General features: G+C 44.2%; 1 protein-coding gene across 13 annotated transcripts in view; it reads left to right on the top strand.

The window, feature by feature from the left end:
* Window positions 1–27,311, top strand: part of Tjp1 (tight junction protein 1) — a 231,686-nt gene that overhangs the window by 131,238 nt on the left and 73,137 nt on the right. For 2 of the 13 annotated variants that reach the window (NM_001163574.1, NM_009386.2), the window contains exon 1: window positions 25,369–25,803. The exons of 10 other annotated variants lie outside the window; for them this stretch is intronic. In NM_001163574.1, the coding sequence (NP_001157046.1) occupies window positions 25,777–25,803 (27 nt within the window). In that variant the 5' untranslated portion in view covers window positions 25,369–25,776. Of the gene's footprint in view, window positions 1–24,931; window positions 25,804–27,311 lie in introns of those variants that run through there. One more of the 13 variants, XM_006540784.4, reaches the window with a different exon arrangement.

Genomic DNA, 27,311 nt, shown 5'->3' with positions numbered 1-27,311 from the left:
ACCGATGTGTGGTTTTAATTCACATTCATCTGAGGGTTAGGGATGGCTGGTGAGGTTCATCATTGTCACAGAGTTTACTAGTCATCTGTGCTGCCCACTTCGGTGAGAGGTCTCCTTATTTCTCATTAGAACTGCTGTCTACTGTGGAGTTTTATGGATTCATTATGTATTTTTAGTCTTGTTAGATCTATAGTTTACCAATGTCCTCTCTCGGTTTGTAGCTTACATTTTCTTCCTCATGGTCTTTAGTGGACAGAGTTTTACATTTTACAGTCTTTTTTTTTTTTTTTAGATTTTCTCTTGTGTACGTTCCTATTTGGTGTCTGGTCTAATTTTTGTCTAACCTTAGAGACCAAAGATTTTCTTTATTTTCCCACCCCTTAATGGCTTTTTAGTTTCACACTGAGCCCTCTGGTCCATTTTCTATAGAGCCTGTGGAGCTCTGGACCTGGCTTATGTTTTTGTCTGGATGCTCAGTTGTCCCAGCACCAACTCTTCACGGGACTTTCCTTCACCCACAGAACTGGTTTTGTGCCTTTGTTAGATGTGGACATACTTCTTTTCTATGCTTTAATGTGAACATTTCACAGTTCTAAACTGCCTTCTTAGCCGTTACTCTAATTGCATCTCAACATTACGTTTTTGTTGTTGTTGTCTTGTGGGTTTGTTTTTAAACGAGACAGGTTTTCTCTGTGTGGCCCTGTAGACCAGGTGTAGACTGTAATGAGCCCCGTCAGGCCCTGGAGGAGGACCTAGCAACGCAGCAGTTTGTATGGGACTAAGTTGGGAAGCAGACATCAGAGACGACCAGGAGGAAGATCCAATCTGCAGGCCATAGGCCAATTCAATTATTTTTGAGACAGGGCCTCACTCTGTAGCTCAGGTTGTCTCAGAGCTGGCTATAGACCAGGCCTCAAACTCAATAGAGACCAGCCTGCCTGTGCCTCCTGACTGTTGAGATTAAAGGTGTGTGGCACTGCACGAACCTCTAATTTTTATTTTAATTTGACTTTGAAGGCATCAAAAGAGAAAGGAAGCCAGGCATGTTGTTTTTCCTGGTGGTGGTAGGTGTGTACTTAGCACGCTCAAGGCCCAGTTTCATCCTTATGACCACCAATATAAAAAAGAAGACATGAGGGAATGTGGCCAGGTGCTCACTAAGTATCGGTGGAGGGTAATGTGGACACTGGATTGAAGGTTGTGGGAGGCAGGAGAAGAAAGATGCAAAGACAGGGGTGAAACAGCTGAGGTGGTGTGTTCCGGGGCGGTAATTTCAGACAGTAGTCAGTTTGTGATAATAAGAGAACCCTCTGTGTTCCAGGGGGCTGTGCATAGCAGGGAGGGAGAGGACACGGGAAGGTCAGGACCTATCTCTGCTGCAGACACATGGTGAACAGGGATGTAGCCAGCATTTTCTGCTGTCTTAACAGCAACAGAGGCATCTTAGATTAGTGGTACTTTTGAATTTTGACCTTCGCTGTTTCACTTAAGAGTTTTAACTTTTTTAAGTTCATTGATCAGTTGGCTTTTGCTGGGTTGGGGAATGGAATCCAGACCCTTCACAGAGTAGGCAAAAACTCACCAAAGGAGTCCACTTCAGCCCTCTTAGAGCTTTTCTGTGTTTATTCTTAGGACTTCCTCTAGGATGAAATCACCTTTCCAATCTCCTGGGAGACTTCTGTCCCTGGGACTTTTGTTTCTCTGGACTTCCTGGGGTGAGCAATTAACTAGAAACTCCGCTTTGATGTCAGTATCTGCTGGAAGCTCAGAAGAGAAGGAGGGAGAGCCCCAGCTTGACAGTCTTGCTTCACTGTGCTGTGTATTGACGTGATTATAGTATCCCTGGCTTCACTTCAGTGAGTTAGCAGTGGGGATAAATACACATGAAAACTCTCAAGTTCAGTTCATTATATATAGGTTTATCTTGCCCTTATAGAAAGTTTAGAACTGTTTGATTCAGCTCTGCCAGTTTTCTCTTTCCTTTCTGAACCCAGCCGTAGCATTTGACATAGATCTTAGATAATCACTCTTCTCTGTCAAATGTTTTTGGCACTTGGTTTCTGAAATACCACACTCCATCTTCCTGACTGCTTATTCTCAGTGACCCTTGCTGTCTCTCCCAAGCCCCTCACCCCAGAGCCTGCTCTTGGGTCCTTTCTCTTTCATATCTATGCTTATAGCACTGGAAGCTTACACCACTTACTGCTTCCAATTATATGTTTACTTGATGATGAGCAGTCTCTCCAGCCGAGACCTCTTCCTTAAAGTCTGGCTTCATCTAGCCTGCAGGCAGTTCCCCAGGGCCTTGCAGCTGTCCAGCACCTGCCTCTTGCCCAACTCTAGCCCAACTCCCTGCTAAGGTCTCTAGCACTTGCCTGCCCCACAGCCTTTCCACCTCAGCAGCAGCTCTCCCTGCCGCTCAGAATCGGAGGTCCCTTCCTGAGCGTCTGAGCACACCCTGTTTGCTTTGCCTCAGAATCCATCAGCAGTCCGTAGGTGTCACCTCTCTTGATGGTGCCTGACCCAGCCGCCCTGAGCTCCCGCAGAAGTCACCTAAGGTGCCTCAAAGCTGGCCTCTGTGTGACTTCTTTCTCTCTCACTTCCTTCTCAGTTCTGCATCCACAATGTGTTCGTCTGACATTGAGAAGAGCGTGGTAAGCACGCACGCACAGTGCAGCCGGCTCGGATGATTCCTTGATTTCCTCCCTCTCTGCTTTCACTGGCCTGATTGACCCTTTCAGACTGACCGCATCCTCCCCCACCTCCGAGGCCTGGCGATCACTGCTCTGTCTGCCAGCTATTTTTTCAGAAGTCTCCTTAATGAGACCTTCCAGAATCTACAGACTGGCCTCTGCCTCCCCCAGCCCCTCCCCCACCCCCGTCCTCCTCTTTCACCTTATTTTTCTCTCTCAAATGTTTTACCAATCAAAATTGCATATATTTGGTCTTAGTTCTTCCTCCATGACAGTGGAAACTGGGGAGTTCAGAGGGTTTGTTTGTTTGTTTGTTTGTTGTCTGCCCTTCACCTCTGGGGCCCAGCACGCAGCCTACATTAACTGCTCAGTAATGGAATTTCGTCTGAACGATAACTTCCGTCATCTTGGAAGTGGTTAACTTCTCTGACCTTACATTGATTTAAAAATCAAAACCAAGAGTGCCAATAAAGAGCCACCTGCAGTCAAACGGAAAAGGAAGCAAAATGACAGTTGGGCAAAAAGATGACCTTTTGTGTGTGTGTGTGTGTGTTTAACATTCCTGTGTACTTTCTCATCCCCAAGCTCACTGAATCCTCACAGTACCAGTGTTTGTACAAAACAATAGTTACACTGATAAGCTCGGTTCTGAGAAGTCAGGGTTTGTCGCATACAGGGAGTAGAAAACTGGCCGAGCCAACACTCTTGTGTGATATTTCAAAGCTCAAAGGCTTTTGTTTCTCTCTTACAGAATGGGTGACTCGGGCTAGTGAATAGTTAGTGTGTAAAGTCACTCGTTGTCCAGCTGGCGACCTGAGTTTAATGCCCGGCTCCCACGTGGTAGAAGGGGAGAATTGATTCCCACAAGTTGTCCTTTGACTTCAACACATGTTCAATGGCACACGAAGACACACACACACACACAGACACAAATAAATGTAATAAAAATTAAACAAACCAACCAACCACTTTCTAGGGCTAAAGAGATGGCTCAGCTGTTAAGAGCACTGGTTGCCCTTCCAAAAGATGAAGATTCAATTCCTAGCACCCGCGTGACAGCTTACAGCCATCTGTGATCTAGTTCCTGGGAGTCTGACTCCAACTTCTGGCTTTGACGGGCACCAGGCATGAACCTGGTAGGCAGACGTATGTGTACACAAAATAATACCCATAAGTATAAAAGATAAAATAGCCAGATGTGATATCAGCATACCTTTAATCCCAGCATTTGGAAGGCAAAGGCAGCTGAATCTCAGAGTTCAAGGCCAGCCTGATCTACAGAGTGAGTTCCAAGATAGACAAGGCTACACAGGGAAATCTTGTGTCAAAAAAGAGTCAAATAATAATTCCAATTTAAAACCAATGTGTGCCAGATCAGAAAATTTCACTTTATCCCCCACCTCTAGAAATTAACGGCATTCTTAAGGAGTTTCTGGGCTTAGAAGATACCAATGGATCAATTTATGATCTAGTTTAGTGTCCATATAATAAGTACATAATTATATTTTATTATTATTAGAAGATAGAGGCCAGAGAGTATAATTTGATCTTCAATATTGCCTACATTATAGCTGAGGATATTAATTGTATTTTTAAATTGTTATTAGATTTTTTTTTTTATATTAGGTGTTAGTGTTTTGCCTGTGTGCATATATGTGTGCCACATGCATGCTTTGTGCCTTTGGAGGTCAGCAGGAAGGTGTTAAGGTATTGGATTCCCTGGAACTGAAATTACAGTTCACTGGGTTGTGATCCACTATGTGGGTGCTGGCAGTGGTGCCCAGGTCCTCAGCAAGAGCAACAAGAGCTCTTACCAGCAGAGCTAGCTCTTTGGCCCATGTAAGTTGTATTTTTGAAATTACTATTACTTTTCCCTAAAAGAAAAGCTATACTCTCTCCCTGCTTAAAATCTCAAGAGTGTGTTAGCTTTGCTGCCCCTGGATAGCAAGTTAAGACACAGGGTCAGGACTTCATAGCCTCCGTGTGACAAAACATCACTAAGTCAAACTAATTGAGGACAGGGAAAGTTGAAATTAGCCAAAAAGTAAAATTACAGAGTATAAAGAGATGCAACCCTGCCGTGCTTTGCTTTGTACTTGATGCCAGTTAAACAGCAGCTAAGTCCTGCAAAGTACAGGTCCTGGAGGGTGGGCCTCTTCTAATGAGTAGTCACGAGTCCTTAGTCGGCAGTTTATTTGTAAATATGAACACCTATACATTATTTTCACTGAGTTAAATATTTTTGCTGGAATATTTCCCCCTTGCATTTCTGCTGCGTAAGCTTTGGGATGCGGACCAGCTAAGCCACCACTCTCTGACCCGTATTCCATAGGCCCACTTCAGGATAAACCTTGACTCTCAGGTTCATTAAGGACAGTGTCAGGCTCCGGTCCCTCTGGTGCTGTCTGGTCACATCAGACCCTCGACTCTTGGCGTGTGCTTCTCACTGCTTGAGGGAAATGACAACGGCTTGTTTCCTGGGCAGCCCTCAAGCTGGCACCTTGTGAAATGGACGTCAGGGGCTTTGCAGTGCAGGAACTTGTCTTCTGGGGTACGCAGTCGCTAGTTCAGGTTATCTTCCTGTCCTCGGGAAGCCCGACCCAGGTCCCCAGCACAGTAAAACTTGTCTTCTTGCCCGTGTTTCCTTTACTTCCTACCTGCTTGTCCTGGCTGGTTTTGTGTGTCAACTTGACACAGCTGGAGTTATCACAGAGAAAGGACCTTCAGTTGAGGAAATGCCTCCATGAGATCCAACTGTAAGGCATTTTCTCAACTAGTGATCAAGGGGGAAAGGCCCCTTGTGGGTGGGACTATCTCTGGGCTGGTAGTCATGGGTTCTATAAGAGAGCAGGCTGAGCAAGCCAGGTGAAGCAAGCCAGTAAAAAACATCCCTCCATGGCCTCTGCATCAGCTCCTGCTTCCTGACCTGCTTGAGTTCCAGTCCTGACTTCCTTTGGTGATGAACAGCAATGTGGAAGTGTAAGCTGAATAAACCCTTTCCTCCCCAACTTGCTTCTTGGTCATGATGTTTGTGCAGGAATAGAAACCCTGACTAACACACTGCTCTTACATCCAGGCCTTTTATAGGTGTGGCATGTGCATGCCGTGTACACTGACCAGATCCAGCACACACACTTTTGTCCCCGCCTCTTCCCAACCCAGGTATCACCATTGTGTTATCAAGTCCCCATATAGGAGAGCCTATGCTGTGCCTGTCTTCTGAGACTGGCTTAGTTTTACTTAACATAGTGCCCTTCAGTTCCATCTGCTTTGCTGCAGATGATAAGATATCATATTCAACGGCTAAATGAAAAAAAAAAAGCCTGTTGTGTATTTATGTCACATTTTCATTTTCTGATCATTCGTAGACTGGCACGGAGGCAGATCTGAGCTCTTATGAAATGCAGGCTTCTTGTCTGTTAAGTTGATTTCATTTCCTTTGGATAGACATCTAGAAGTCGGTTAGCTGAGTCATTTGGTAGTTTTATTTTTATTTCTTTAGTGATCTCCACAATGGCTATACTACTTTGCATTCTCACCAACAGTATATAAAAGATTTCTTTGCCCTGCCCAACCAATCAGCATTTGTTGGGGGCATGTTGAAGATAGCTGTTCTTACAGGGTTGAAATAGAATCTCATACTTCTTATTGGAGGGTGGTTCGTGTCCCTGATGGCTAATGGTATTGAACATTTTTAATATGTTTATTGGCCATTTGTATTTCTTCTCTTGAGGAAGTCTTTATTCAGATTGTCTGCCCCCCCCCCCCTTTTTTTAAGCTTAGAGTTCTTTGCTTTTTGAGGACATTATACATCCTGGATATGAAACCTTGGCTGACAGATACATTCTGACGTTTCTTACGTTCTTCCTACTAATCATTTCCTCTCCCAAGTAGAACAAGTAGAAGGCTTTCATTTGATGGTATCCCGTTTGTCACTTCTGCATTTTCTTCCCTGTGTGTCTGAGATCCTAGTCAGAAACCCATTGACTGCTCCATGTTGCATCCATGTCTTCCAGTAGCTCCAGAGCTCCAGTTCTGTCCTCTAGCTCTTTGACCTGTTTTCAGTTGTGGGGAGAAGGATACAGGGTAAGAGACATCATTCAAGCTTACATCTTCTGCATGTAGCTATCCAGTGCCCCCAGCGTCATTTGATGTCCAGGCTGTCCTCTTTCCTGTGTGTGCTTCTGGTGCCTTTGTGGAACAGCTGCTGGCTGTAGAAGAGTCGGTTTATTTTGGGGATCCCTATTTTGGTTATGAGTCCGTTTTTATGGCGTTCTCATGGTATTGTGGCGGCTGCAGCTCCGTAGTATGTCTTGAAGTCAGGTCCTGTGATTCTTCCAGATTTATTATTTGTGCTGAAGATTACTTTCGGGGCTGGCAAGATGGCTCAGCAGGTAAAGGCATCTGCCTCAAAACCTGATGACCTGAATTTGGTCACTGAAACCCTCATGGTAGGAAGTAGAGAACCTCCTCCTAGATTCTGACCTCTATATACATATACCATGGAATATGTACATACACAGACACACACACTTGCACGCTAAATAATTAAACATTATTTAAACATCTTAAAATGATTACTTTGGCTCCTTTTCTGCTTTCATATGAACTGTAGAATTTTTGGGGTTTTTTTTTGTTGTTTTGTTTTTGAGGAATATGATTAGTATTAGTAGTTTGATACTTTGTACTGGAATTTCAAAACAAGTCACGTCTCCTTGAGCCATTGTAACAATATTAATTCTTCAGACCTGCAAATGTGGAAGATTGTACCATTTTCTTTGTGTGTGTCTTCTTTAATTTTTCAATTGTTTTGTAATTTTCATTGTAGGGGACTTTTCCTTCCTTAGTTAAGTTTGTCCCATTGTGACTACAATTGCTTTTATGATTTCTTCCACAGTTGGTTCATTACTGATTTATAGAAAATGAATCTCCTGGACTTCTCTTTGGCCTTTGGATTCTTTGAGGACCAAGACCTTTTTTGTTAGTTTCTCCTCTGTCCCAAATTGCTAGCAGATGAGGTGGTTTCTGGGAAGGGCATAATGAAGAGAAGGCTGGGGGCAGTGCTCCATGCTCTCAGCTGAGGCTGCCCTGTGCCACTTGACTTTCTGGCAGCAGACCAAAGGTGTCTGGAGGGTGTATGATGTCAGAGTCCTAGCTTTGAGTTTGTCCCTCTCATTTCTGCCTCTTCCTGCCTGGGACAAGGAGAAAGGAAGGAGACTGCACACAGTTTGCAGTTTCAGGACCAAGAAGAGATGCGGAAATAGCAGAGAAGCAGCCAGGACTCTGAATCTTTCAGGTTTTTCTCTCCAGTCCCTGAGCGCTAACACGGCAAGAAGAGAGCCAACCGGAGGCAGCGAGAGGGGCCATCCTATTCTAAGGCCTTTCTCGAATGGCTCTTCTGTATATATAACTAGGCTGACCAGCTGTCCTCATTTGCCCAGGACTGTCCTGATTTTAACACTGAAAATTGTGTTTCCCAGGAAACCATTCTCAGGAATACAGAAAGCACAAGCTCTTGGCAGTGGGAGCTGAAGGTTAGGCAGAGCAGGGGTAGACAAAACCCAAAAGACAGCTGCAAAACACAGGGCTGGGAACGGCGTTGCCCAGCATTACATGGCAGCCACAGATTCTGTCCCTGGTAGTAGTTATTCCCACAGTCATGCTATCACCACTGCTAAAAAAAAACTGGCAGTTTTTAATCCCACTGCTGATGCTGGCAGTGGTGATTGGCAGTTCCCAGCAATGGACCATCTTCTGCGGCATCATTCAGAGCCATGGGGCTTAAGTCGCAATTAAAGGCTTTGTAATTATGAGAATCCAGCGTTGACTTTGACTGTTTATTAGCAGTTATGCTTTGTGTCAAGAAAGTGCTAGCAGCGATGGGAGTATAGCTGGGTAGGGGAGCATGTGTTTAGCCTGTGCGTGGGCCTTCACTGAATCCTTAGCACACAGGAATATACCTATGTACACCCATGTGCACACACACACTCATACACATATACACACACAACAAGATTTTTACTAAATATGATACTAAGTTTTAGGGAGGGAGAAGAGAAGAGGAAGAGACACGTGCTGGGCTGAGTCATCTTCAGGTGATAGTTTTATTACCCCTGGTGAGAGCCACAATGCAACAGACAGGGAGTAGAGCATATGTGACTTACACTATAGTCATAGGAAAGTCTGGGGTTGGTTAATGCCTAAACCATATAATGTGATGTTGGGCAGGCTGGATGTATTCCTGCCGTGCTTAAAGATCTCTTTGCTTAGGGTTTGGCTACTGGGTGGGCCTGGGTTCTCTGACAAGTAAGTATTCTGATTATGCTTTCAAGAGTTCAGATAGTTAAAGAGGTGGTTATCATACCTATGTCCACACGAGCCAGGCCTCACTGAAGGCTACATAACCCGTGTTCTAACGACAGATGTACTGGATCAGGAGGCGAATGACTGACATATAAGAATATGCTGGAGTTGGGTAGATTGCATCTCCACCCCATATTTCTTTTTCTGCTATGGAGTGGAGAAGAGCTATGCTTAGTGCTTCAGAGGTCACAAAGAGTCTTCTAGGGGCCAGCACCAGAAAAGCCCCATGTAAGCATAGCTTGGTGCCCCCACCCCCAATGGCAGCTGGTTCTGTGACATTTCTAAGGATGCTGCTTGCTTGTGTCAGGCAGCCCAGCGCAGCATGGTAAACAGAAACTCCCTGACTCAGCTCTGAGGGCCTTTGACTTGGAAAGTGATACGTCAGATGCTGTTCTTGTGTCTATGCTGACTTTGATAAAGTCTTGGAAAACCTATAGGAAAATGGTTGTTGAAAGCTTGCCCAAATATGAAAGAATTTTGCTCATTCATCTACAGATTCAGCAGATTCAAATGTAAATTTGGAAGTTCTATCTAATCTATAATCTTTCTTCTTCTTTTTGTTTTTGTTTTTGTTTTCTTTTGTTTTTGCTTTGTTTTGTTTTTCAAGACAGGTTTTCTCTATATAATCCTTGCTGTCCTGGGCTTTATAGACCAGTCTGGCCTTGAACTCACAGAGCTCTACCTGCCTCTGCTTCCCTAGTGCTGGGATTAAAGGCAGTTTCCACCACTGCCAGGCTATAAGTCTCTTTCAGGGAACTAAAATGGCTTTACCCACTAATTGTCTTGTTCCTCTCAAACGTGGCATGATTAAGAAGGGCGTAATTTGTTTAAACACAGCAATGAGATTTTTCTCCTTGTGAACTTGGGCCCCTTAGTTTCCTCAGAGAGTGCAGAAGCAGCAACTGAAATGTTTGATTCCATAGAGTGAAGAAGATAGCCGACATTTTCAAATTCATGGTTCTAGAATGCTGGTTTGCCATCAAACAATACCTTTAAAGAACTATTAGGCAGTTTGGGGCTATATTTAGGGAGCGAGTGGAGGAAGGATGCTGCATTGTAAACAAGCCTGGTTGTTTTTCTGAAGTGACTGAGGAGCAGGAGAGGGGTAGGGTGACTGCTGGATGCCACATGTAAGTGTGACAGAAGCAGAATATGGACATTTCTGCTAAAAAAATAAAAGAGGCTGGGCAGTGGTGGCGCACACCTTTAGTCTCAGCACTTGGGAGGCAGAGGCAGGTGGATCTCTGAGTTCAAGGCCAGCCTGGTCTATGGAGTGAGATCCAGGACAGCCAGGGCTACACAGAGAAACCCTCTCTCAAAAAACAAATAAACAAACAAACAAAAAACAACAACACATAAATAAATAAATTAAAGAAAGAAGAGAAGAGAAGAGAAGAGAAGAGAAGAGAAGAGAAGAGAAGAGAAGAGAAAAACAGGAATCCAGGTTAAATTGTACTTTCTCAACTAAACTACAACACTGTTTTTTTGGGGGGGGATTGTTTGTTTGTTTATCTTGAAATTACCTTGAACTTAAAAGCACTCTCCCCAAGAAAGAGAGGTTTAACTTAACACCTATTCAAAATGTTTTGAGATTGATGAAAGACAATTAAATGTGAAATGCAAAAATTATAGCCATTTTAGGGAAGAACCACAGAAAATCTGCCACAGTTAGAATGGGGTGTGGTGTGCGTGGGGGGGGATGTCAAAGGCAAGATATTAAAATCGATAAATAGTAGGCTGGCAGCAGGAGGGAAGTGCAGGCCATCGATGGGAGAGACTGTTTTCATGTTGCCTATCTGACAAAGTTTTGGTATCTAGACTACACAAACAAGTTCCAATGATTAAAAGTAAACAATCCCAATTAGAAGATACACCAAAGCCAGTGAGACGTCACTGGAGGGATATACAGGTGGCCATGAACATATCAAAGACGTGCAAAGTAAACTCCAGGTATCGCTATCTACCTACCAGAAGTGGAGAAGCGGTGCTATCTCCGCATGCTCGCAAGGGCGCGGTTCTGGCCTGCTTTCTGTGGTTGTGACCAAAAGCAACTGGAGAGAAGAAAGCATTTGTTTGGCTTACGTGTTACAGTCGGTCATCAAGGGAAGCCTCGGAGGAAGGACCTGAAACAGAGAGGGCAGAGGAGTGCTTATTGCTTATGGCCAGACCCAGCTTCACCTACCTTTATTATACGGCCCTGGCCTCACTGTGTGTAGGCACGTAGCTTCACCTATATAAGGAAAGTGGGTCACCTCTGACTTGCTAGTAGGACCATGAAGTAGGATAGAGAGTCTAAACACCATTTGGTAGTTCCTTTCAGAACTGATGGTGGATTTGCAAGTCACCTCAGGATTGGAATTCCTGAGTATTCATTCTGTAGAAACGAAGATTTTTTTTTTTCCTTGCTGGATTTGGTGAGAACATTCATTGGTGTTATTCGTATCAACAGAATTTTCAAAACTGTTCAAACATCTTTCTGTGAGCGAATAGTTAGGCCAACTGTGATACCCCATATCACGGAACACTGCTTTGATAAGGAGGAAGAAGCCACCAACACATGCGACGACTTGTTCAAACCTCAGAGAAATTATGCTGAGTAAGGAAAAAAAGGCCAATTCCGCAGGGTGACATACTATATGATTTCATTTACATAACATTCATGAGTTACCATAATTACACACCAGGAGAACAGATTAGTAGTTCCCAGGGGTTAGGATAGGGTAAATTGATGGGTGTGGCTGTAAGAGGCAACACAAGAGAGTCTGCTGCTGATGGTTGAGGCTTGAGGGTCTTAATGGCTGGCAGTAGTAGTGGTTGCTACCACTGTGACGTGATAAAGTTGCGCGCACACACACACACATGCATACACATACACACACACAGAGTGAGAGAGAGAGAGAAATGGGTATGACATAAATCTTAATGTATTCATATTGTATCAATGTCAGTTTCTTGGGGTTTTGTGGTTTGTGTTTTTATTTTTTATGACCTTGAATTTGCTTTATTTAGCCCAGACTGGCCTTGACCTTCTGATCCTCCTGCCTCTACTTCCCAAGTGCTCAGATTAAAGGCATGCATCACCGAGTCCAACTTTGTCTTGGTTTGGATGATGTTGTAGAGCTCGGTGAGATGCTAACTCTGGGGGGAGGCGAGAGTAGGTGTGAAACTTCTGGTAGGTTTCTCTGCAACATGTTGTAGTCTACAAGTGTTTCAAAACGTTTTATAAACTGGTGGATAGATACTAACCAATAAGAAGCTTGTGGGTTCCAAGTGAGCAGACTGTGTTCTGAGAACTCAAAGGAAATTCTCAAGCTTGTAAACATTCAAGCCAGTAAGGAAATTAAAGGAGTCCCACACTCTGCTGTTTTGAAAGCTTGATTGTATCACATCAGAGAGACACAGGTAGATTGGTATCCTGTGGCCTTGAGAACATAGAGTTGTGTATCAAAGGCCGAGTTCTGTGAAACTCTGGTCAGTTTTACTTCCACAGAAATGAGAAAAGAGGCCTTATCTGAGCAGACAGCTCAGAACGGTGTACTGGGCGAAGAAATCAGAGCGTCATGAGCTACCCTACAGGAAACAAAAGCAAAGAGGAGAATTTTTCCCTTGATGTTATTAAAAATAGACAGTATCTCTTTCATTATTCATGTGTTTGTTTTCCTTTTAAAGGTCTTAACATTTATGTAAATACAAAGCCAACAGAATTCAAATAATCTGTGACATTTAAAAAAAGAATTAGAAGAAATTGCTGTATCCGAGAAGCAGATATATATTAAAATATTGTTTTTCACGTATTATTTAATTAGTTCTAATTACTGTTACTTGCCTCTGATCACCACTTCTGCGTTTGTTTTACTTAAATAATTACATTTTTGTAACAGAAAGATGAATAATGGAAAATAGCATATCATTTCACATGTTACTTTTTTTGTTTAGGCAGTAACGTGTTCCTTCCCTTGTATATGTTGTATATGTTGCTATAACAAAATGCGGAGAAGCACGTGGATTTTAAACAACAGAAGGTTATTTCTCACAGTTCTGTCATCCAAGGAACCCAAGATCAAGGTGCCTGGCACGTGTCAGTGAAAGGTGTGGGCTGCTTTCTGCTTCCTAGGTGGCACCTTGTGTCTCAGTCCTCGGGAGGAAAGAATTCCTGTCCCAACTGGACAGAGATGGAAGGCAAGAGAGTTCACTCTTGCGTTGAGGTCCATAATTTTATTTATGAGGATTCCACCCTGATGGTTTAGTCATCTTCAAAACTGTCACCTTGATGCCTAAGTTACAATGTGTGAATTTGAGGGACACCCAAATAGCTGTGCCGTGCCTTCTTTCTTGCTTCTTACTGTCCTGTCCTGAGGTGGCTCTGAAAAGTGTCTGTGCTGTGACTAGCTTAACAGCAGTAGCAAAAATAACCAAGTCACCCAGCTCTTGGTCCACCTCTGACTCAGCCCTATCTTGTGGAAGTGAATTGTGAGGAGCCAAGTAGTTCAGACATAGCATAGGGCGCTGGCCTAAGGAATGCTGGCCTAAGGAATGCTGGATTTAATGCCTCAATTTATACCTGTCCTTGCCTAAAGGGAACACAGCGTTGCAGTGTCAAAGGCAGGGGTGGGAGAGGGAGAAGATGAAGTAGATAAGAGGAAGCATGGACAAATTTTGGAAATAATTGAAAGTGCATACAGGTCTGCGGAGCAGAGGAAGGAAGGAGTGGGAAGTGTCCAGAGAGTTACGCTTCCAGGTCCAGCTAGCTGTGGAGACTGTCTCTGCAGTGGATTGGAGGATCCGGGTTGGAAGTCTTTTAGGTGTTTACCACATTTCTCAGTTGCCTGAAGTCGATTCTACATATAGGAATAGCTTATGTTATGCTATTTTGGGAAGCGGCTCCTAGTGCGTTCAGGATATCGGAGAAATGAATTTGGCTTTGTTAGAATATTTCCAAACAATCCAGAGCCAGGAAACCACACCCTTTCAAAACATATTCTTGCACACCAACTTCAGCTCAGCTGTGTGTGTGTGTGTGTGTGTGTGTGTGTGTGTGTGTGTGTGTGTGTGTGTTTAAATTTCCCCGGCTTTCATAAAACTTTTTCTTTTCATGTAGTTTGCTCTCCATTATGGTGCATATGAATCATATTTAAAATTAGACCTTTTGTTGGCAACAAAATATGCAGTTTTATAATATGCATCTTTGCAAAACTGGTAAGGTCTACAAATAACCTTAGAAATAACCACACCCACACTGGCCCCAAAGTGTCAGGGGTGAAAAGGCTTTGCCATTAACCGGGGCTTCCCTGGGTGCTGGAGCTGCTAAGCTCCTGGCTTCCATACAGCCGCACTCTGCCTTTGCCCTGCAGTCCCCCTCATCAGCCCCTGCTCTGTAGATGGGGAGCACTGTATTCCCCAAAGACTCTCTCAGCTTATTTCCATCACAGTTCAGCTGATGCCTTCACCATGTGTATCCACACTTTGTTAAGCAGAGAACATTATCTTAGTGGTAGGAGGACAATGGCTCTGACAGCTTTCCTCTGCTCTTTGTGTTGCCTCGGGAGCAGGAAGGCAAAAGTGTCCTCCGCCCCCCTCCCCTACACCCCTGCCCCCGAAGAGGGAGCCTTGGGGTGTCCTCGTTTCTGTTGCACCCAAAAGCTCAGCTTGCCTCAAGTTTCCATTTGTCTGTTTGAATTTGGTTTCATATCTAATGAAGCTGCTACTAATGACTGGCGTTTGAAGTCCACTCTCTTGATATAGTCATTAAACTTGTAAACCTGTCTTTGGAAAAGGTGTTTATGACAGTTGCTAAACATTAGTGTGTTAATGCAGAGTAGCATAGAGTATTCTCATTTGTTCATTTGATTCTTTTTCACTGTGTGAAAATTACCCTGTACCTCTGGAAATTAAAAGGAAAGGTTGGGTAAATTAGCATTAAATGTGGGTAGCAGTTGTATAAACTAATCTCATGTGAAGAAAATAGTCATAGTCATAAAAAATTAAAACTATCAAACCAACTTGAGAATAAAGTAGCTATCATTATAGACAAATATTTTAACCACTTTGCATCTTATGCTTTATGAGAACAGTGTTCTTCTAATGAGATGAAATAGGTACAACAGGCTGTATGGGGGAGAGGTTTGACGTTATCCAATTAGCTTTAGTTTAGTTTTGGTTTTTTTGGGGGGGTTGTTTTGTTTTTGTTTTTTGTTGTTTTGGTATGGTTTTTGGTTTTTTTAAGACAGGATCTCTCCGGGCAGCCCAGTTTCCTGGAACTTGCTCTGTAGACAAGGCTGACTTTGAACTTAGATCCTCCAGCCTCTCCCTCCTGAGCGCTGGGATCAAAGGTGTGCATCACCACTACCACCAGGCTTATGTTTGAGCTTTTTATAGTAACTATTTTAGCATTTTCTTTTAGTGATGTACGCTTTGGTGACTTTTGCACCTTGGGTGTGTTCCACCCCTTTCTAATTCATCTTTATATTTGGCTTGAGTGCATGTATGTATGTACATACACACACACACACACACACACACACACACACACACACATGCTCGAGCGCGTGCTGTGTCCGCTGAGTGTGTGTCAGCACGTGCCTTAGGGCAGAGGAGGTGATAAAGCCTCAGGCTCCTTATGCACTTGGGGTACAGAATCCTGTCAGGGAAGAAAGGCAGGGCTAACACGGCGAGCAACCACAAAGACCATTCCCCTAGTGTCTGGTTGACTAGAGCGAGCCAGACCATCCTCATGTCTGACCTACCTGCCTTTGTCAATGAGTTAGAGTCACCATGGTGCTTGACTCAACAGCACCTGCTATGTACAAAAGGCAGTTAGCTTTCTTAAGCTTTCCATCGCCTTTAGAGAAATTCTCTTCTATACTGTTTTCCAATGTCATGACATTTTACTAGACACCTTTACAGGATACACGCACTATACCTCACGTACATGCTAAGAAGCTAGTATCTTGAATACTGTGTATACATGTGTATGTAGTTTAGTCATAAGTATCAGTTAGTTGTCACTGTGCATCTTTAAAATAAAAGCAGCAATGGCTGGCAAACTGTGGTAAGGCCCGCTGAGTGCTTCTCTGGTTAGATTTGTCTGGGCTCTCTCATACAGATGCAGGCAGTTTGTAGCTTGGCTGGAACTTGACAGGATAGCATTCCTTTACTTGAATTTCAAGAGTTTGGCAGGTTATTAGCCAGGGCATCTCATTTCTTTTCTGTGTGATCTCTCCAGCAGGCTCCTATGGTAAGCTCAGGGTTCGGAGCATGGCAGATAAGCAAGCCCCTAGTGATCAGGTTTTGTTCTAGCGTCTGCCTGTCACATTGCTCTTTCCTCAAAGCAGGCTACATCATCTCCGAGTTCAAAGGCTAGAAGAGAAGACTACCCCATGGCACATCCAGTCCGGGATGGGAAGAACTTGTGCAGTTTTTTACAGTCTATCTTTCCAGACAGACATATGTCTGTTTTTATGTTCCTGTTACTGTTCATGATCAAAAGAAGCCAGATGTATGCTGTTATCCAACATACCCTAGAGCAGAAAGAATCGGCTCACAGAGCCTCTGCTGCACATCACTGGGACTCACCAGTTTTCAGTATTTTGTTGCAAGTTCACTCCTAGTTTTACAATTTCCACTTTGATAAACTATTTTTAAAGTAAACTCCAAACATCCTGGCATTTCAGCTTTATGTGTTTACATGCACATTTTTCCAGAAGGGGCCCTTCCTTGAGAGGAAGCTATGAAACCATCATTATGTTTGGCATCATCCAACTCAGTCTCTGATTGTTCACCCTAAGCCATCTTTAAAATCTCTTGTGGAAGCAGATAGATTTGAAGAGGAGTTTGCCTAAGATCCTCCCTCCCTCCTTCCCTCTTCCATTCTTTCATCCACAGGATCTTATGCATCCCAGATTGGCCTCTAGCTCATTTTATACCCAGGGATGGCCTTGAAGGTCTGATCTTCCTGCTTCCACCTCTCTCCCACGCTCTGGAATTAGAGGTATGTGGTGACTCAATACTGGAGGTAGAACCCAGGCTTCAAGCTCGGTAAGTGCTTTCCTAACTCAGCTCCCTCCCAAGCGTTTTCCTTTCATTTGTCTTTCCCACTGATTTGCATGGGCAGCATCCTCTTCCCAAAGAACCTTCCGCATTTATTTGCTTCTCGAATGTCATTAACCTGCTCTTCCATCACCTACGTTTCTGTCGGTACACCACAGCCTTGGCTAGAGGCCATTCAGATCACAGTTTTGAGGGGGCCAGGAATTGCTTATAGACAGTACTGGGTGTTTCCAGTTGTCTCATAGGAGGCATAAAAGCTTGTCTGTGAGGCATTCTGGGAGTGTGGGAGAGGTTCTTCCGCCCTTGTGTCTAAAGATCCAGGATGATATTTTGAAGTCGTAAGTTTACCCTTCTTAGCTGGAATGCCAGGACAGACATTCCCTCCCTGATTCTAGGGGACAAAATGTATCCTTGCTGTTGCTTGAGAAGCCAGGGTCCCTGTGTGCACAGGGCTGTTCAGGGAGTTAGGTTTGTTTACAGGACCTTTCCCTCTTTTCTTCATGGGACTTAGATGTCTGGTGTTTATTCTTTCCTTTCATCCTTCTCCTGCCCCTCCCCCTTCTTCCTCCTTTTCTTTCTTCCTATCAGATTGTATCATCTTTGGTCCTTGGGAGCAGCTTCCTGGTTTTTATATCCTTTGACCCACTGTTACTTGTTTCTGCTTTCTGGAGCTTGCAGATTCCTTGACCGCCACTTCTAACTGCCTGTTCCCGGCTGGACATTGCAGTATGTGTGCTAAGTGTCCATTGCTGTTGAGCTGTTGTGATTTCTAGGCCCCTTTCAGTGGCCAGGGCTATTTTACAATGGCACCAGTAAAAAATTCAGTAGTTACAAAATGTTCAGTTAACTTTTTTTGTCCTTTGTGTTTTTTGGGTTTGTTGTTGTTTGGGTTTTCAAGGTAGGGTTTCTTTGTGTGACCTTGGCTGTTCTAGAATTAGCTCTGTAGACCAGGCTAGCCTCACACTTACAGAGACTTGCCTGCCTCTGCCTCCCGAGGGCTGGCGTGTGCTACCACCACCTGGCTTATTTAACTTTTTTTATTTTATACTTTTTTTTGTTATTAGTTACAATATCAGTTCCTAACAATGATAATATGCACGAATATGTATCCCTCTTATAACATATAACATTATCATTATTAGTCTACACAAAAATATATATTAGCATTATTACTTTGAAATTGTTCTATATTTGAATTTAGCTTTATGAAGATCATATACTGTAACAATGCTAATATTATAAATTGATGTGTGGCTCACGTCTGTAATGTCAGCACTTGCGAGGTTGCAGCAGGATTTCAAGTATTCAAGGCCATTCTAGGCTGCATAGTCAGTTCGAGGCCGGTCTCAGCTACAGAGTGAGACCCTGTTTCCAAAAAAAAAGGTGTATGTTAATAATGGTAATGTGTTAAATATACCCATATATACTGATACAAACATTGTTAGAAGTATATTGATGAATATGCAACTGTATATTAATGCACACTATTATACAGTGGATTCAAGATGGTGTGTTCTTGTTGTTAGCATCAGATCACGGAGTGACTTTCCTTCCAGGCTGTTTTTCTTAGAATGTGCTGTAGTCACTGAAAACATCTTCCCTGCATGGCTAGGTCACTAAGGATATTAGATTTTCTTTCCAACTTGGTTCTTGGCAAGGACAGAAGAGGACAGGGAGGCATCAGAACTCAATATTCCCTTGCAGGGCACGCCCCCAAGTGACCTCTGCCACCCTTGCCTGCTGACAGCCTTTCTGGAGAAGCTCCCTTCCCCCACAAGTCACTGCTTTGGATTCTCCTGCCATCTTTGGATGACACACTTAGAACTAGGGACATGTAGATGGCTTATTCTCATATCCACTAGCGTGTGAGACCCCCGGGAAGTATCTCATGGTAGTTCTGTCATAAAGTAGAGCCTTAGGGAAAATGGGTCTTGAGCAGAATAAGAAATGTGCTAAGCAAAGTATGGTGGCTCAGGCCTGTGATCTCCAAACTTGAGAGGTAGAGGTGGGAAGCTTGGAAGTTCTAGGTCATTCCCCACCACATAGCAAGCCCAAGGCCAACCTGGGAGATAAGTGTGTGTGTGTGTATAATATGACACCCTTACCCCAAGAGAAAAATCTAGAGAGACAAAGAGAACAAGAAATATGAATACAAATGTATACTTTGCTTTGTCCTCCTACTTTCTGACAATATAGTCTGTCTGGTCTGATGATGCATCTTCGTTACTTTTCTATTATTGTGAATAAACTAAGACAACTTATAGAAGAAAGAGTTTATTGAGGGCTTACAGTTTCAGAGAATGAGTCATGATCATCATTTAGAGGCATGGCAGCAGGCATGGCATTGGAACAGTAGCTGAGGGATTACATCTTGAGATACAACCATGAGGCAATGAGAGAGAGAGAGAGCTAACTGGGAAGGGTGTGGGCCTTTGAAGACTCAAAGCCTACCTCCACCAAGGCCACATCTCCTCATCCTTCCAAGTGTGCCCTAGTTGGAAACAAGCCTTCACACATATGAGCCTGTGGAGACCATTCTCATTCAAACCACCACATGATGTACCCACAAACTGCTGGAAAATGTAGAAGTTTAAAATTAGCATGTTCAAAATAGTCTTCCTAATATCTGGAGAGTAGAAGAAGTTGACAAAAAAGGAAGAATACAAGTGAACTTCAAAGCCTTAACTCTCAAATCAGGCATGGTGGTGTCTATCTGGGATCTCAGCACTTAGCAGAATGGTCAGAAATACTGGGTCATCTTCAGCTACATAGTGAGTTCGAGGCAGCCTTGGATACATGAGGCAGTCTCAAGAAAAGAAGAAAGCAGAAGAAGAGGAAGAGGAGGAGGAGAAGAGAAGAAAAAAAAAGAACAAAAAGAAAAAAAAAGAATGAATTAAGTGGTAGAGTGCTTGTTTAACATTTGCGAAGCCCTGTGTTTCATTCCCAGCACTGTGGGATAGTGGGGGGATTTGACTGGCAGAACTTGACAGTTGAGTTAGTTGTACTAATGTGAACCAAGAGATGTTCAATGTTCCAGGGACATGCAAGATGCTAACAAGAGAGGGAAATGGCTCCAGGGACTCCCTGGAGTTTTTACATAGCATGTGTGTGTGCACACATGAGCCAGCACACACTATACATATGAGAGAGAGAGAGAGAGAGAGAGAGAGAGAGAGAGAGAGAGAGAGAGAGAAAGAGAGAGAGAGAGGTCAGAGCCAGAAAGCAATCTGGAGGCAAACTTTCTATTTAGGTTTAAATGATAGTATTTATGGGCAACTGGAATGTGAGCACAGTGGATTTTAAAACTATATATTACTTGTGAAATTAGGGAGGAGGGAAGATCCAGACGATTTGGGCATGCTTGACACAGAGAAATGGCTTGTGGGCAGCTCTGAGGAGGCTTGCTACCAATTGAGCATTATCTATAGGGAGAGGTGGAATAATCTTTCCTATGTCTGGATCTTGGAAATCAGATCCTGTTCCCAACATAAGAAAAAGTGCCAGGAAAGCCCTTAATTACAGCCTAAACCTGGTGGGGTTGTTTTTCCCTTCATTGGTTGCCATTATGATTTGTCATACTTATTTGCTAATCAATGTCATTTCTACAGAAAGAGAAACTTAAAATGTAAAATATTAGAACACATTTTACCACTCACATTGCGCAACACCACTTTTAAATGTAAATCTTAGAGATTTTAGCTCCTGTGAGGAATTGATACCATTCAGACTTGTGGCTTCACCTGAGAGGACGCTTTGAGCACACCCAGATGTAGGGAGGTTGGAAAGAGCCAGTGGAGATCCCAAACCCGGGAACAGAACCAGTCTTAGCCTGGCACACTTGAAAGAAGCATGGGCCTTCACAGGGGCCTAGGGCCTACCTTTTGTGTGCTTGGCCTGCAGGCTTGCTAGGATCCCCTCCTCAAATGATTTAAAATGCCTGCACACGTAAGGTACGGGCAAAATGAGTTTCCAACCACCCCTCCTGATCACTAGATTCCTTGGTTATTCAGCCTAGGCTGGCCAAGGATTTACTTCCAACCAAGATGGACCCCTCACCAGCTGCCCATCAGACAGGAAGTAGCATTGCCTGTCTGGGCCTCTTGTGCTGGAAGTGCACTCAGGAATCGCCCGGGTTCCTTACTTGGATCCTTGCCAGAGTCGGAAGCAGCTGGGAAAGGAACAACATAGATTTCCTGAGGTGCGCTAGTAGATAGTCCAGACCGGCTCCTGGGAACTGACTGGAGGGAGGAAGATGGGACAGCGTGGGCCCAGAGTTCAGAGTGCAACTTCCACTGTCTCTGAGACATTTATTTCCAAAATACAGATCCCAAATGGAAACTAAGATTCAAGACCATTAGCTTCCCCCACCCCCGACCCATCTCCAGCCAAGTACAAGTGTTGCTACGCACTGCAGTGAGCTTTTGAAGGTAGTCAGTGGGTACTGACCAGTGAGTATTTTGTTTCTTTTTTGAAATGGGAAACAGCAGAGGAAGCTTGGATTCTAAGATAGAATTCTGTGGTCCGAGAGAGGATGGAGTGATGGGGACACAGAGGAAAGGAGCACACGGTGGGCTACTCTGAGGAGGGAAGAGTTTCCATTGTCAGCATCCTTTCCCAATGGGAGAAGAGCTGGGGAGAGGTGAACCAATGGGGAAGGGGATCAGAAGAGACACACCGGATACTGTGAAGAAAAGTAACCCGCTACTCAGAGCTGAGCCAGGCCACCTTCAGGTTCTGCACTCAGGGCATTGCTGTACTTAAGTTCTGTTTGTGGATTGTTCAGGACAAGAGAAAAAGTGGCACTTATTGCAGTCGGAGGGAGGATGGCTCTCAGGGAGAGGTGTTTTTGTTTTTGAGATGTGGTGTCAAATAGTCCAGGTTAGAAATACTCTTCTTTACCCTGAAGAAAATTTCAAAAAGATTTGATTTTAGTGTTTATATGAACTATTAAAAAACAAAGAAAAAAAGAATCGACAAAGGGACGAGCAAGGCAGAGATGCTGGGAGGGTAGATATGATGCAAGCACTGGCTATGTTCTTATGGAAATGTAACAGTGAAACCTACTAATATGTACAATTAATATTCGCTTATGGTAAAAATCAAGTAGCATCGATCATTAACAAAGTTTTTGTATCTTTATTGTAGTTGTATATATATATATAGACACACACACACACATATAAAACATAAAATGTTTAGTAACCTTTAGGTATACAACTTATAATGTTTATTTTAAAATGATACAAATAAGGGCTGGTGAGATGGCTCAGCAGTGAAGAGCCAAGCATAAGGACCTGGGACCTGGTAAAAGGAAAGAACTGACTCCCCTACTCATTTCTATCCATTGAGGTGGGTCTCTCCTTTCTCAGTAGCTCGGGCTGTTCTGGATCTCACTATGCAGACCAGCTTGCCTAGGGTTCACTGAGATCTGCCTGCCTCAGCCTCTGTCCTCTGTTGGGGTTAAAGGCATACACTACTGTGCCCTGACTGTTTAAGGACTCTAGAAATTTGACAAGTCAGAGAAAGTTTGTTCCCATTTTGTTCTGCCCTGTGACTATGGGCATAGGAAAGTCCTGAAGCCATCCACAGACTCCTTAGTGATGTGGCCTGGTCAGAACACTCTGTGACAGTACCCTACTGTTGATACCTCGGGGGGGGGGGTGGGGGGGGCTAAGTATACTCTCTCCCGTTGCATTATCAAGATCACCTCATGGTGCCCAACATTTCCTCTTTCCTTTCCAGGAATAAACCCACAGCACTTATGAAAAGCAACCTCACTATGCCTTTCTAGAGGTGGTTGTCTTTTGTTTCGTTTTTACAGTAGAAACATAAATATCCATATATAATGAGTGAGTGTAGACACAGTTCATTGAATCAAGGCCATGGTACTTAGCAATTCTAAGATTTCTAAAGCTGCTGTATTCAGTTCCTTTCGCTCCGCTCCGACCGACCCGACCGACCGCAGACACCAGAAGTCCCACAGGAAGTTGTGCCTCTGAGTGTTGTGGTTTTCAGTTTCCTGTTCCTTTGCATTAGATCAGAAAGAAATCTGCACACAAAGGGAAGAAATGTTTGGTTGAACTTTCTTGTAACTTTCAGTGAGGTGCTCTAGCTTACTTGCATTTCTCCCTTTTAAATTTAAATTCATGAGAATGATAGTGATGATGCTATATGCGCTCTACTCCCCCATATTGAAGCCCTCCCCATAAACTGTAGAGAAACATCCCCCACCCCCAGTCAGTTAAACTTTAGGGAGGAGATAAGATTCCTCCAAAAGTGTTTTTCTTTAAAAATGATTTTTTAAAATTATTTTTGTTAGGATACAAATTAATAGGTTTCATGATGGCACCCGCACCTTCATTTCTGTAAATGATGGGACCCTTCCCTTGCTATTTGGAAAAGATATACAAATATAGTTTGGTTTAGATATTAAGAATATCTATTCACAAAAAAAAAAAAAAAAAAAAAAAAAGAATCCGGGCGTGGTGGTGCACGCCTTTAATCCCAGCACTCAGGAGGCAGAGGCAGGCGGATTTCTGAGTTCGAGGCCAGCCTGGTCTACAGAGTGAGTTGCAGGACAGCCAGGGCTACACAGAGAAACCCTGTTTCAGAAAAAAAAAAAATCTATTCAACTTACCTAGTGCAGCTTATAGTTCATGTTAGATAATTTAATTTGGTTACTCAAAATACCACTGGAAAAATTTTAAGAATGGTTACATTATTTGGAAATTTTTAATTGACACACTTTTTAAAGCAAAGTGTTCTGAAAGTGAAATGGTTTTCCTTGATTTCATTTTTTTTTTAAAGCCATGGCAAGATAAGACCAATCAGGTAAATTAGATGTAGACACGATGTAGTGATCTAATATTTAGCTTACATAATAGACTTGATAAACTGATTGACCAAAGAGAAAAGGGAAGGAGTAGGCGCATCAAACTGCTAGGCAGGTTTGCAGAGTGCATCTCTTATTAAATGGTAATGCCCTCCCTGGTATGAAAGTCCTTCAGGAACCGCTTTCTCAGCCACAGCACACCCAAGTCTTTTATAATGCTGTTTTCTCATAGGATAAATTTAATCACCCCCTTTGAGAGAACACAGGACACTTTGCCTGTGAAATAACTACACACACCACAACTAAAACAAAACAAAACAAAAAACAAAACTGACTTTAACTGTTTTCCTACATGCCGAGAAACAGGGTTTGGTTTGCACGATGCTCTTTTCTGGTTCAGCTGGCTTAGAGTTACAAAATACTTGACTTTGAAACCTTAATTGATGTTTACATTTCATGTATGGATATTTCCAAGTTAGAATTAGGTTTAAATTGGTCATATAGTTGAATTCTCAAAAGACAACAATAGTCTAAAAGCCGATGCTTCTGTCTCCCTCTTCCTTGTATGGCTACTGTAGCACTATGCTAGGTACTTTAGGATGTTATCTAATGTTACTAAATTTTTCTAATATTCCTTAAGAGCTTTGCAGTATACAGAATGTAAATTAATGAAGCTCGAAATAGTTTTCTACCTAATTTTTTTTTTTTTTTTTTTTTGGTTCAGCAAGACAGTTGGCCTAAGTTTGCACAGTGGCCTATTGAACTTGTTGAATTCCGCGTGTCCTTACATCCTTTTCTGGTTTAGAAAGGCAGGCAGCCTGCTCTGTCTCTTCAGGGGCCAAGAATTTCAGCAATCTTGATAGCCTAAAATATTCTATTGAGATCCCTGTCTAGCGAGGCGGGAGAAGGGGGCTGGGATTATCTCAGTGTCCAGATTTGTACCTGGTTTATTTAAGGCAGTCGGTTTGTCCTGAGCCTTCTAGAACGCTTCTGTTGTGCTTTAAACAAAAACATATCTCCAATGGGGTAACAGTGCCGAGACACATGGTGACAGTTGTGACCATTGTTACTTGCGAGGCTAAAGAAACCACAGTTGGGTATTGGCCAGGCCGACCTTAATTGTCACACTCCTGCGTGGGGCCCATCTGGGGTTGCTGGTTGAGGAGAAAGTAGACAAGTCTGTGTAGGGAGTCAAAAAGCTTTAGTACACAGGAGTTTGGGGTTCTCGGGGGTGGGGGTGAATCGAATTCTGCCGGATCTGTGATAAAAACAAACAGGATGGATCGCGCGGCAGCGGAAACCGCCTAGCAAGTAACTTGGGTAGCCGAGCTTTTCCTTCCGCGCGGGGGTCGGACCCGGCCTGGCCCCGCCCCTCGCGGAGGCCCCGCCCCCGCCGGCTGGGCATGCTCAGTGGCCCGGTCCGGCAGGTTTTGCGTGGCCGCCTGAGTTGCCCGCGACGGCTCTGCCCGCCGACGGCACGTCTCTCGGCGGCCGCGCGTTCCGGGGAAGTTACGTGCGGGAGCAGGCTTTGGAGGAGACGCCCGAGGGTGTAGGGGACAGCCGGAGGCCCGGGTACTGCGGAGCGGCGAGCCGGCGGAGGGCGGCGGAGGCCGAGCAGGCGGCCGGGTGTGCCCCGCGGAGAAGCCCGGGCGGGGCGGACGCTTCCCGGACTTTTGTCCCACTTGAATCCCCTCCCCGTGGGCCGGGCCTTTCCGGCCTCCCCCGCCCCTGCCCCGCTCGTCCCCGGGAGATGTTTATGCGGACGGTGGCGTGAGGAGCGGGCGGGCCGGCGGCGCGGAGTTTCGGGTCCGAGGAGCTTCGCGCGGCGCGGAGAGAGACAAGATGTCCGCCAGGGCCGCGGCCGCTAAGGTGAGAACCTCTCGGCCAGCCGGGCGGCGGGCTGGGCGGCGGGGGGCGGCGGGGGAGCCTCGCCCCGCCCTCCCCGCGGCGGCAGCCGGGGGCGACCGCGGCGGGGCGGTGAGGGAAGGCGGGAGGGCGGGCTGGGGGTGCGCCTGCCGCCCGGGCAGGTGCACGGCTGCCGGTGCCTGGCTCCGGCTCGCGCTGGGAGGCGACGTGCAACAGGTCCCGCGCCTGGAAAGTCGCCCCGGGTGAGGATTCTCAGGTCCCGGGAGCGTGTCTGCGGAGACCCGGGGGTGTCAGCTGCAGCAGGAGGGTGGGTGGGTAGCCGCGGGGCTGGCTCTGGAGGAGTGGTTGGTACCCGACGAAACCCTATAGTTTCGATCTGATGTCACCCGCTGCGGTATGCGCAATGGCAGCGATAAAGCTTGGAGACAGCAAAACACTCAGCTCTAGAGTAGCTATGGTTTATTTTGAGGTTTATTATTTATGTGAGGCCACAGAAGGAGGAAAGTTTTTAAGCACTTTAATTTCAACTTTCAGAAGTAGCACAAAGTGTCCCTACACATGGACAGTAAGATGGGTGCAAACCAAAAGAGCCCGGTGAATTCTGCACAAAACAACTTGCCTATTTTCCTGTGTGCTTTGAAGTGTGCTTCTTGACAGTGTGTTATATTATTATTACATTAGGCTAAAATTCTTAAAGATGAAGTAGAATCCTTCTTTTGTACGTTTTAATTAAAAAAAAATCCTAAAGTGCTTGCTTTTTCAATGACAGACATACAGTGTGAGAAAAATCAATCCGTTATTCAAACAGCTTAAACAGGTGGTGATTTTATGTAGTTTTCTATTTGAAATACTTAATCATAACCTTTGAGAATAGATGGAAATTTCTGAATTCTTGACAGGACCTTGTTTCTTTGGCAGATACAAGGTTTAGTATAGATTGTTTTAAGGAATAGAGTATTGCTCCTGTAGGAGTAATTTAGTTTGTATCTTTTTTTTTGAGCAAACATTGATAAGAGATCTAAAAGAAAGACTGGGTCCAAAAACTAGAATCAGTGCAACATTTGTTACTTTTAAAATATAAGTGATGATATTTGCATTTGCTGGGACTTCCTTTCCTGGGATGAAAGGCTTTGTTGCCATATTACACAGAATGTCAGTTTGTTTCAGAGTGTGAGCTCTGGTACTTGTTAGTCAAGACAACACACTTGGAAAGTGTTATTCCAAGAGAAGTGTTTCCAATAGCTTGCTGTGGCAAGGTGATTTAGAAGGTGTGCTTTTACACATAAATTATGGTATTGAGATCTTATGGCACATAGGGGCACCTCTGTAGTTAAATATTTGCGTCCTTAGCTGGGAACTGAAGGGTTATTTTCTTGGATGCAGTCTTACATAAAGCCAGGCCCTCCCTCAATGAGCTAGTGAATGCAGTGTTAACCAGTTGCCTCCTTCCCTAAGTCACATTTATTGTTCTCAGGGAACCCAAAATGCTTAAGCTCCAGCTCCATGGTTGT

Source organism: Mus musculus, chromosome 7 (genome assembly GCF_000001635.26).
Source record: "Mus musculus strain C57BL/6J chromosome 7, GRCm38.p6 C57BL/6J".
Lineage (NCBI taxonomy): Eukaryota > Metazoa > Chordata > Mammalia > Rodentia > Muridae > Mus > Mus musculus.
The sequence above is the reverse complement of the archived record's forward strand: the minus strand, read 5'-3'. Positions and strand labels throughout refer to the sequence as shown.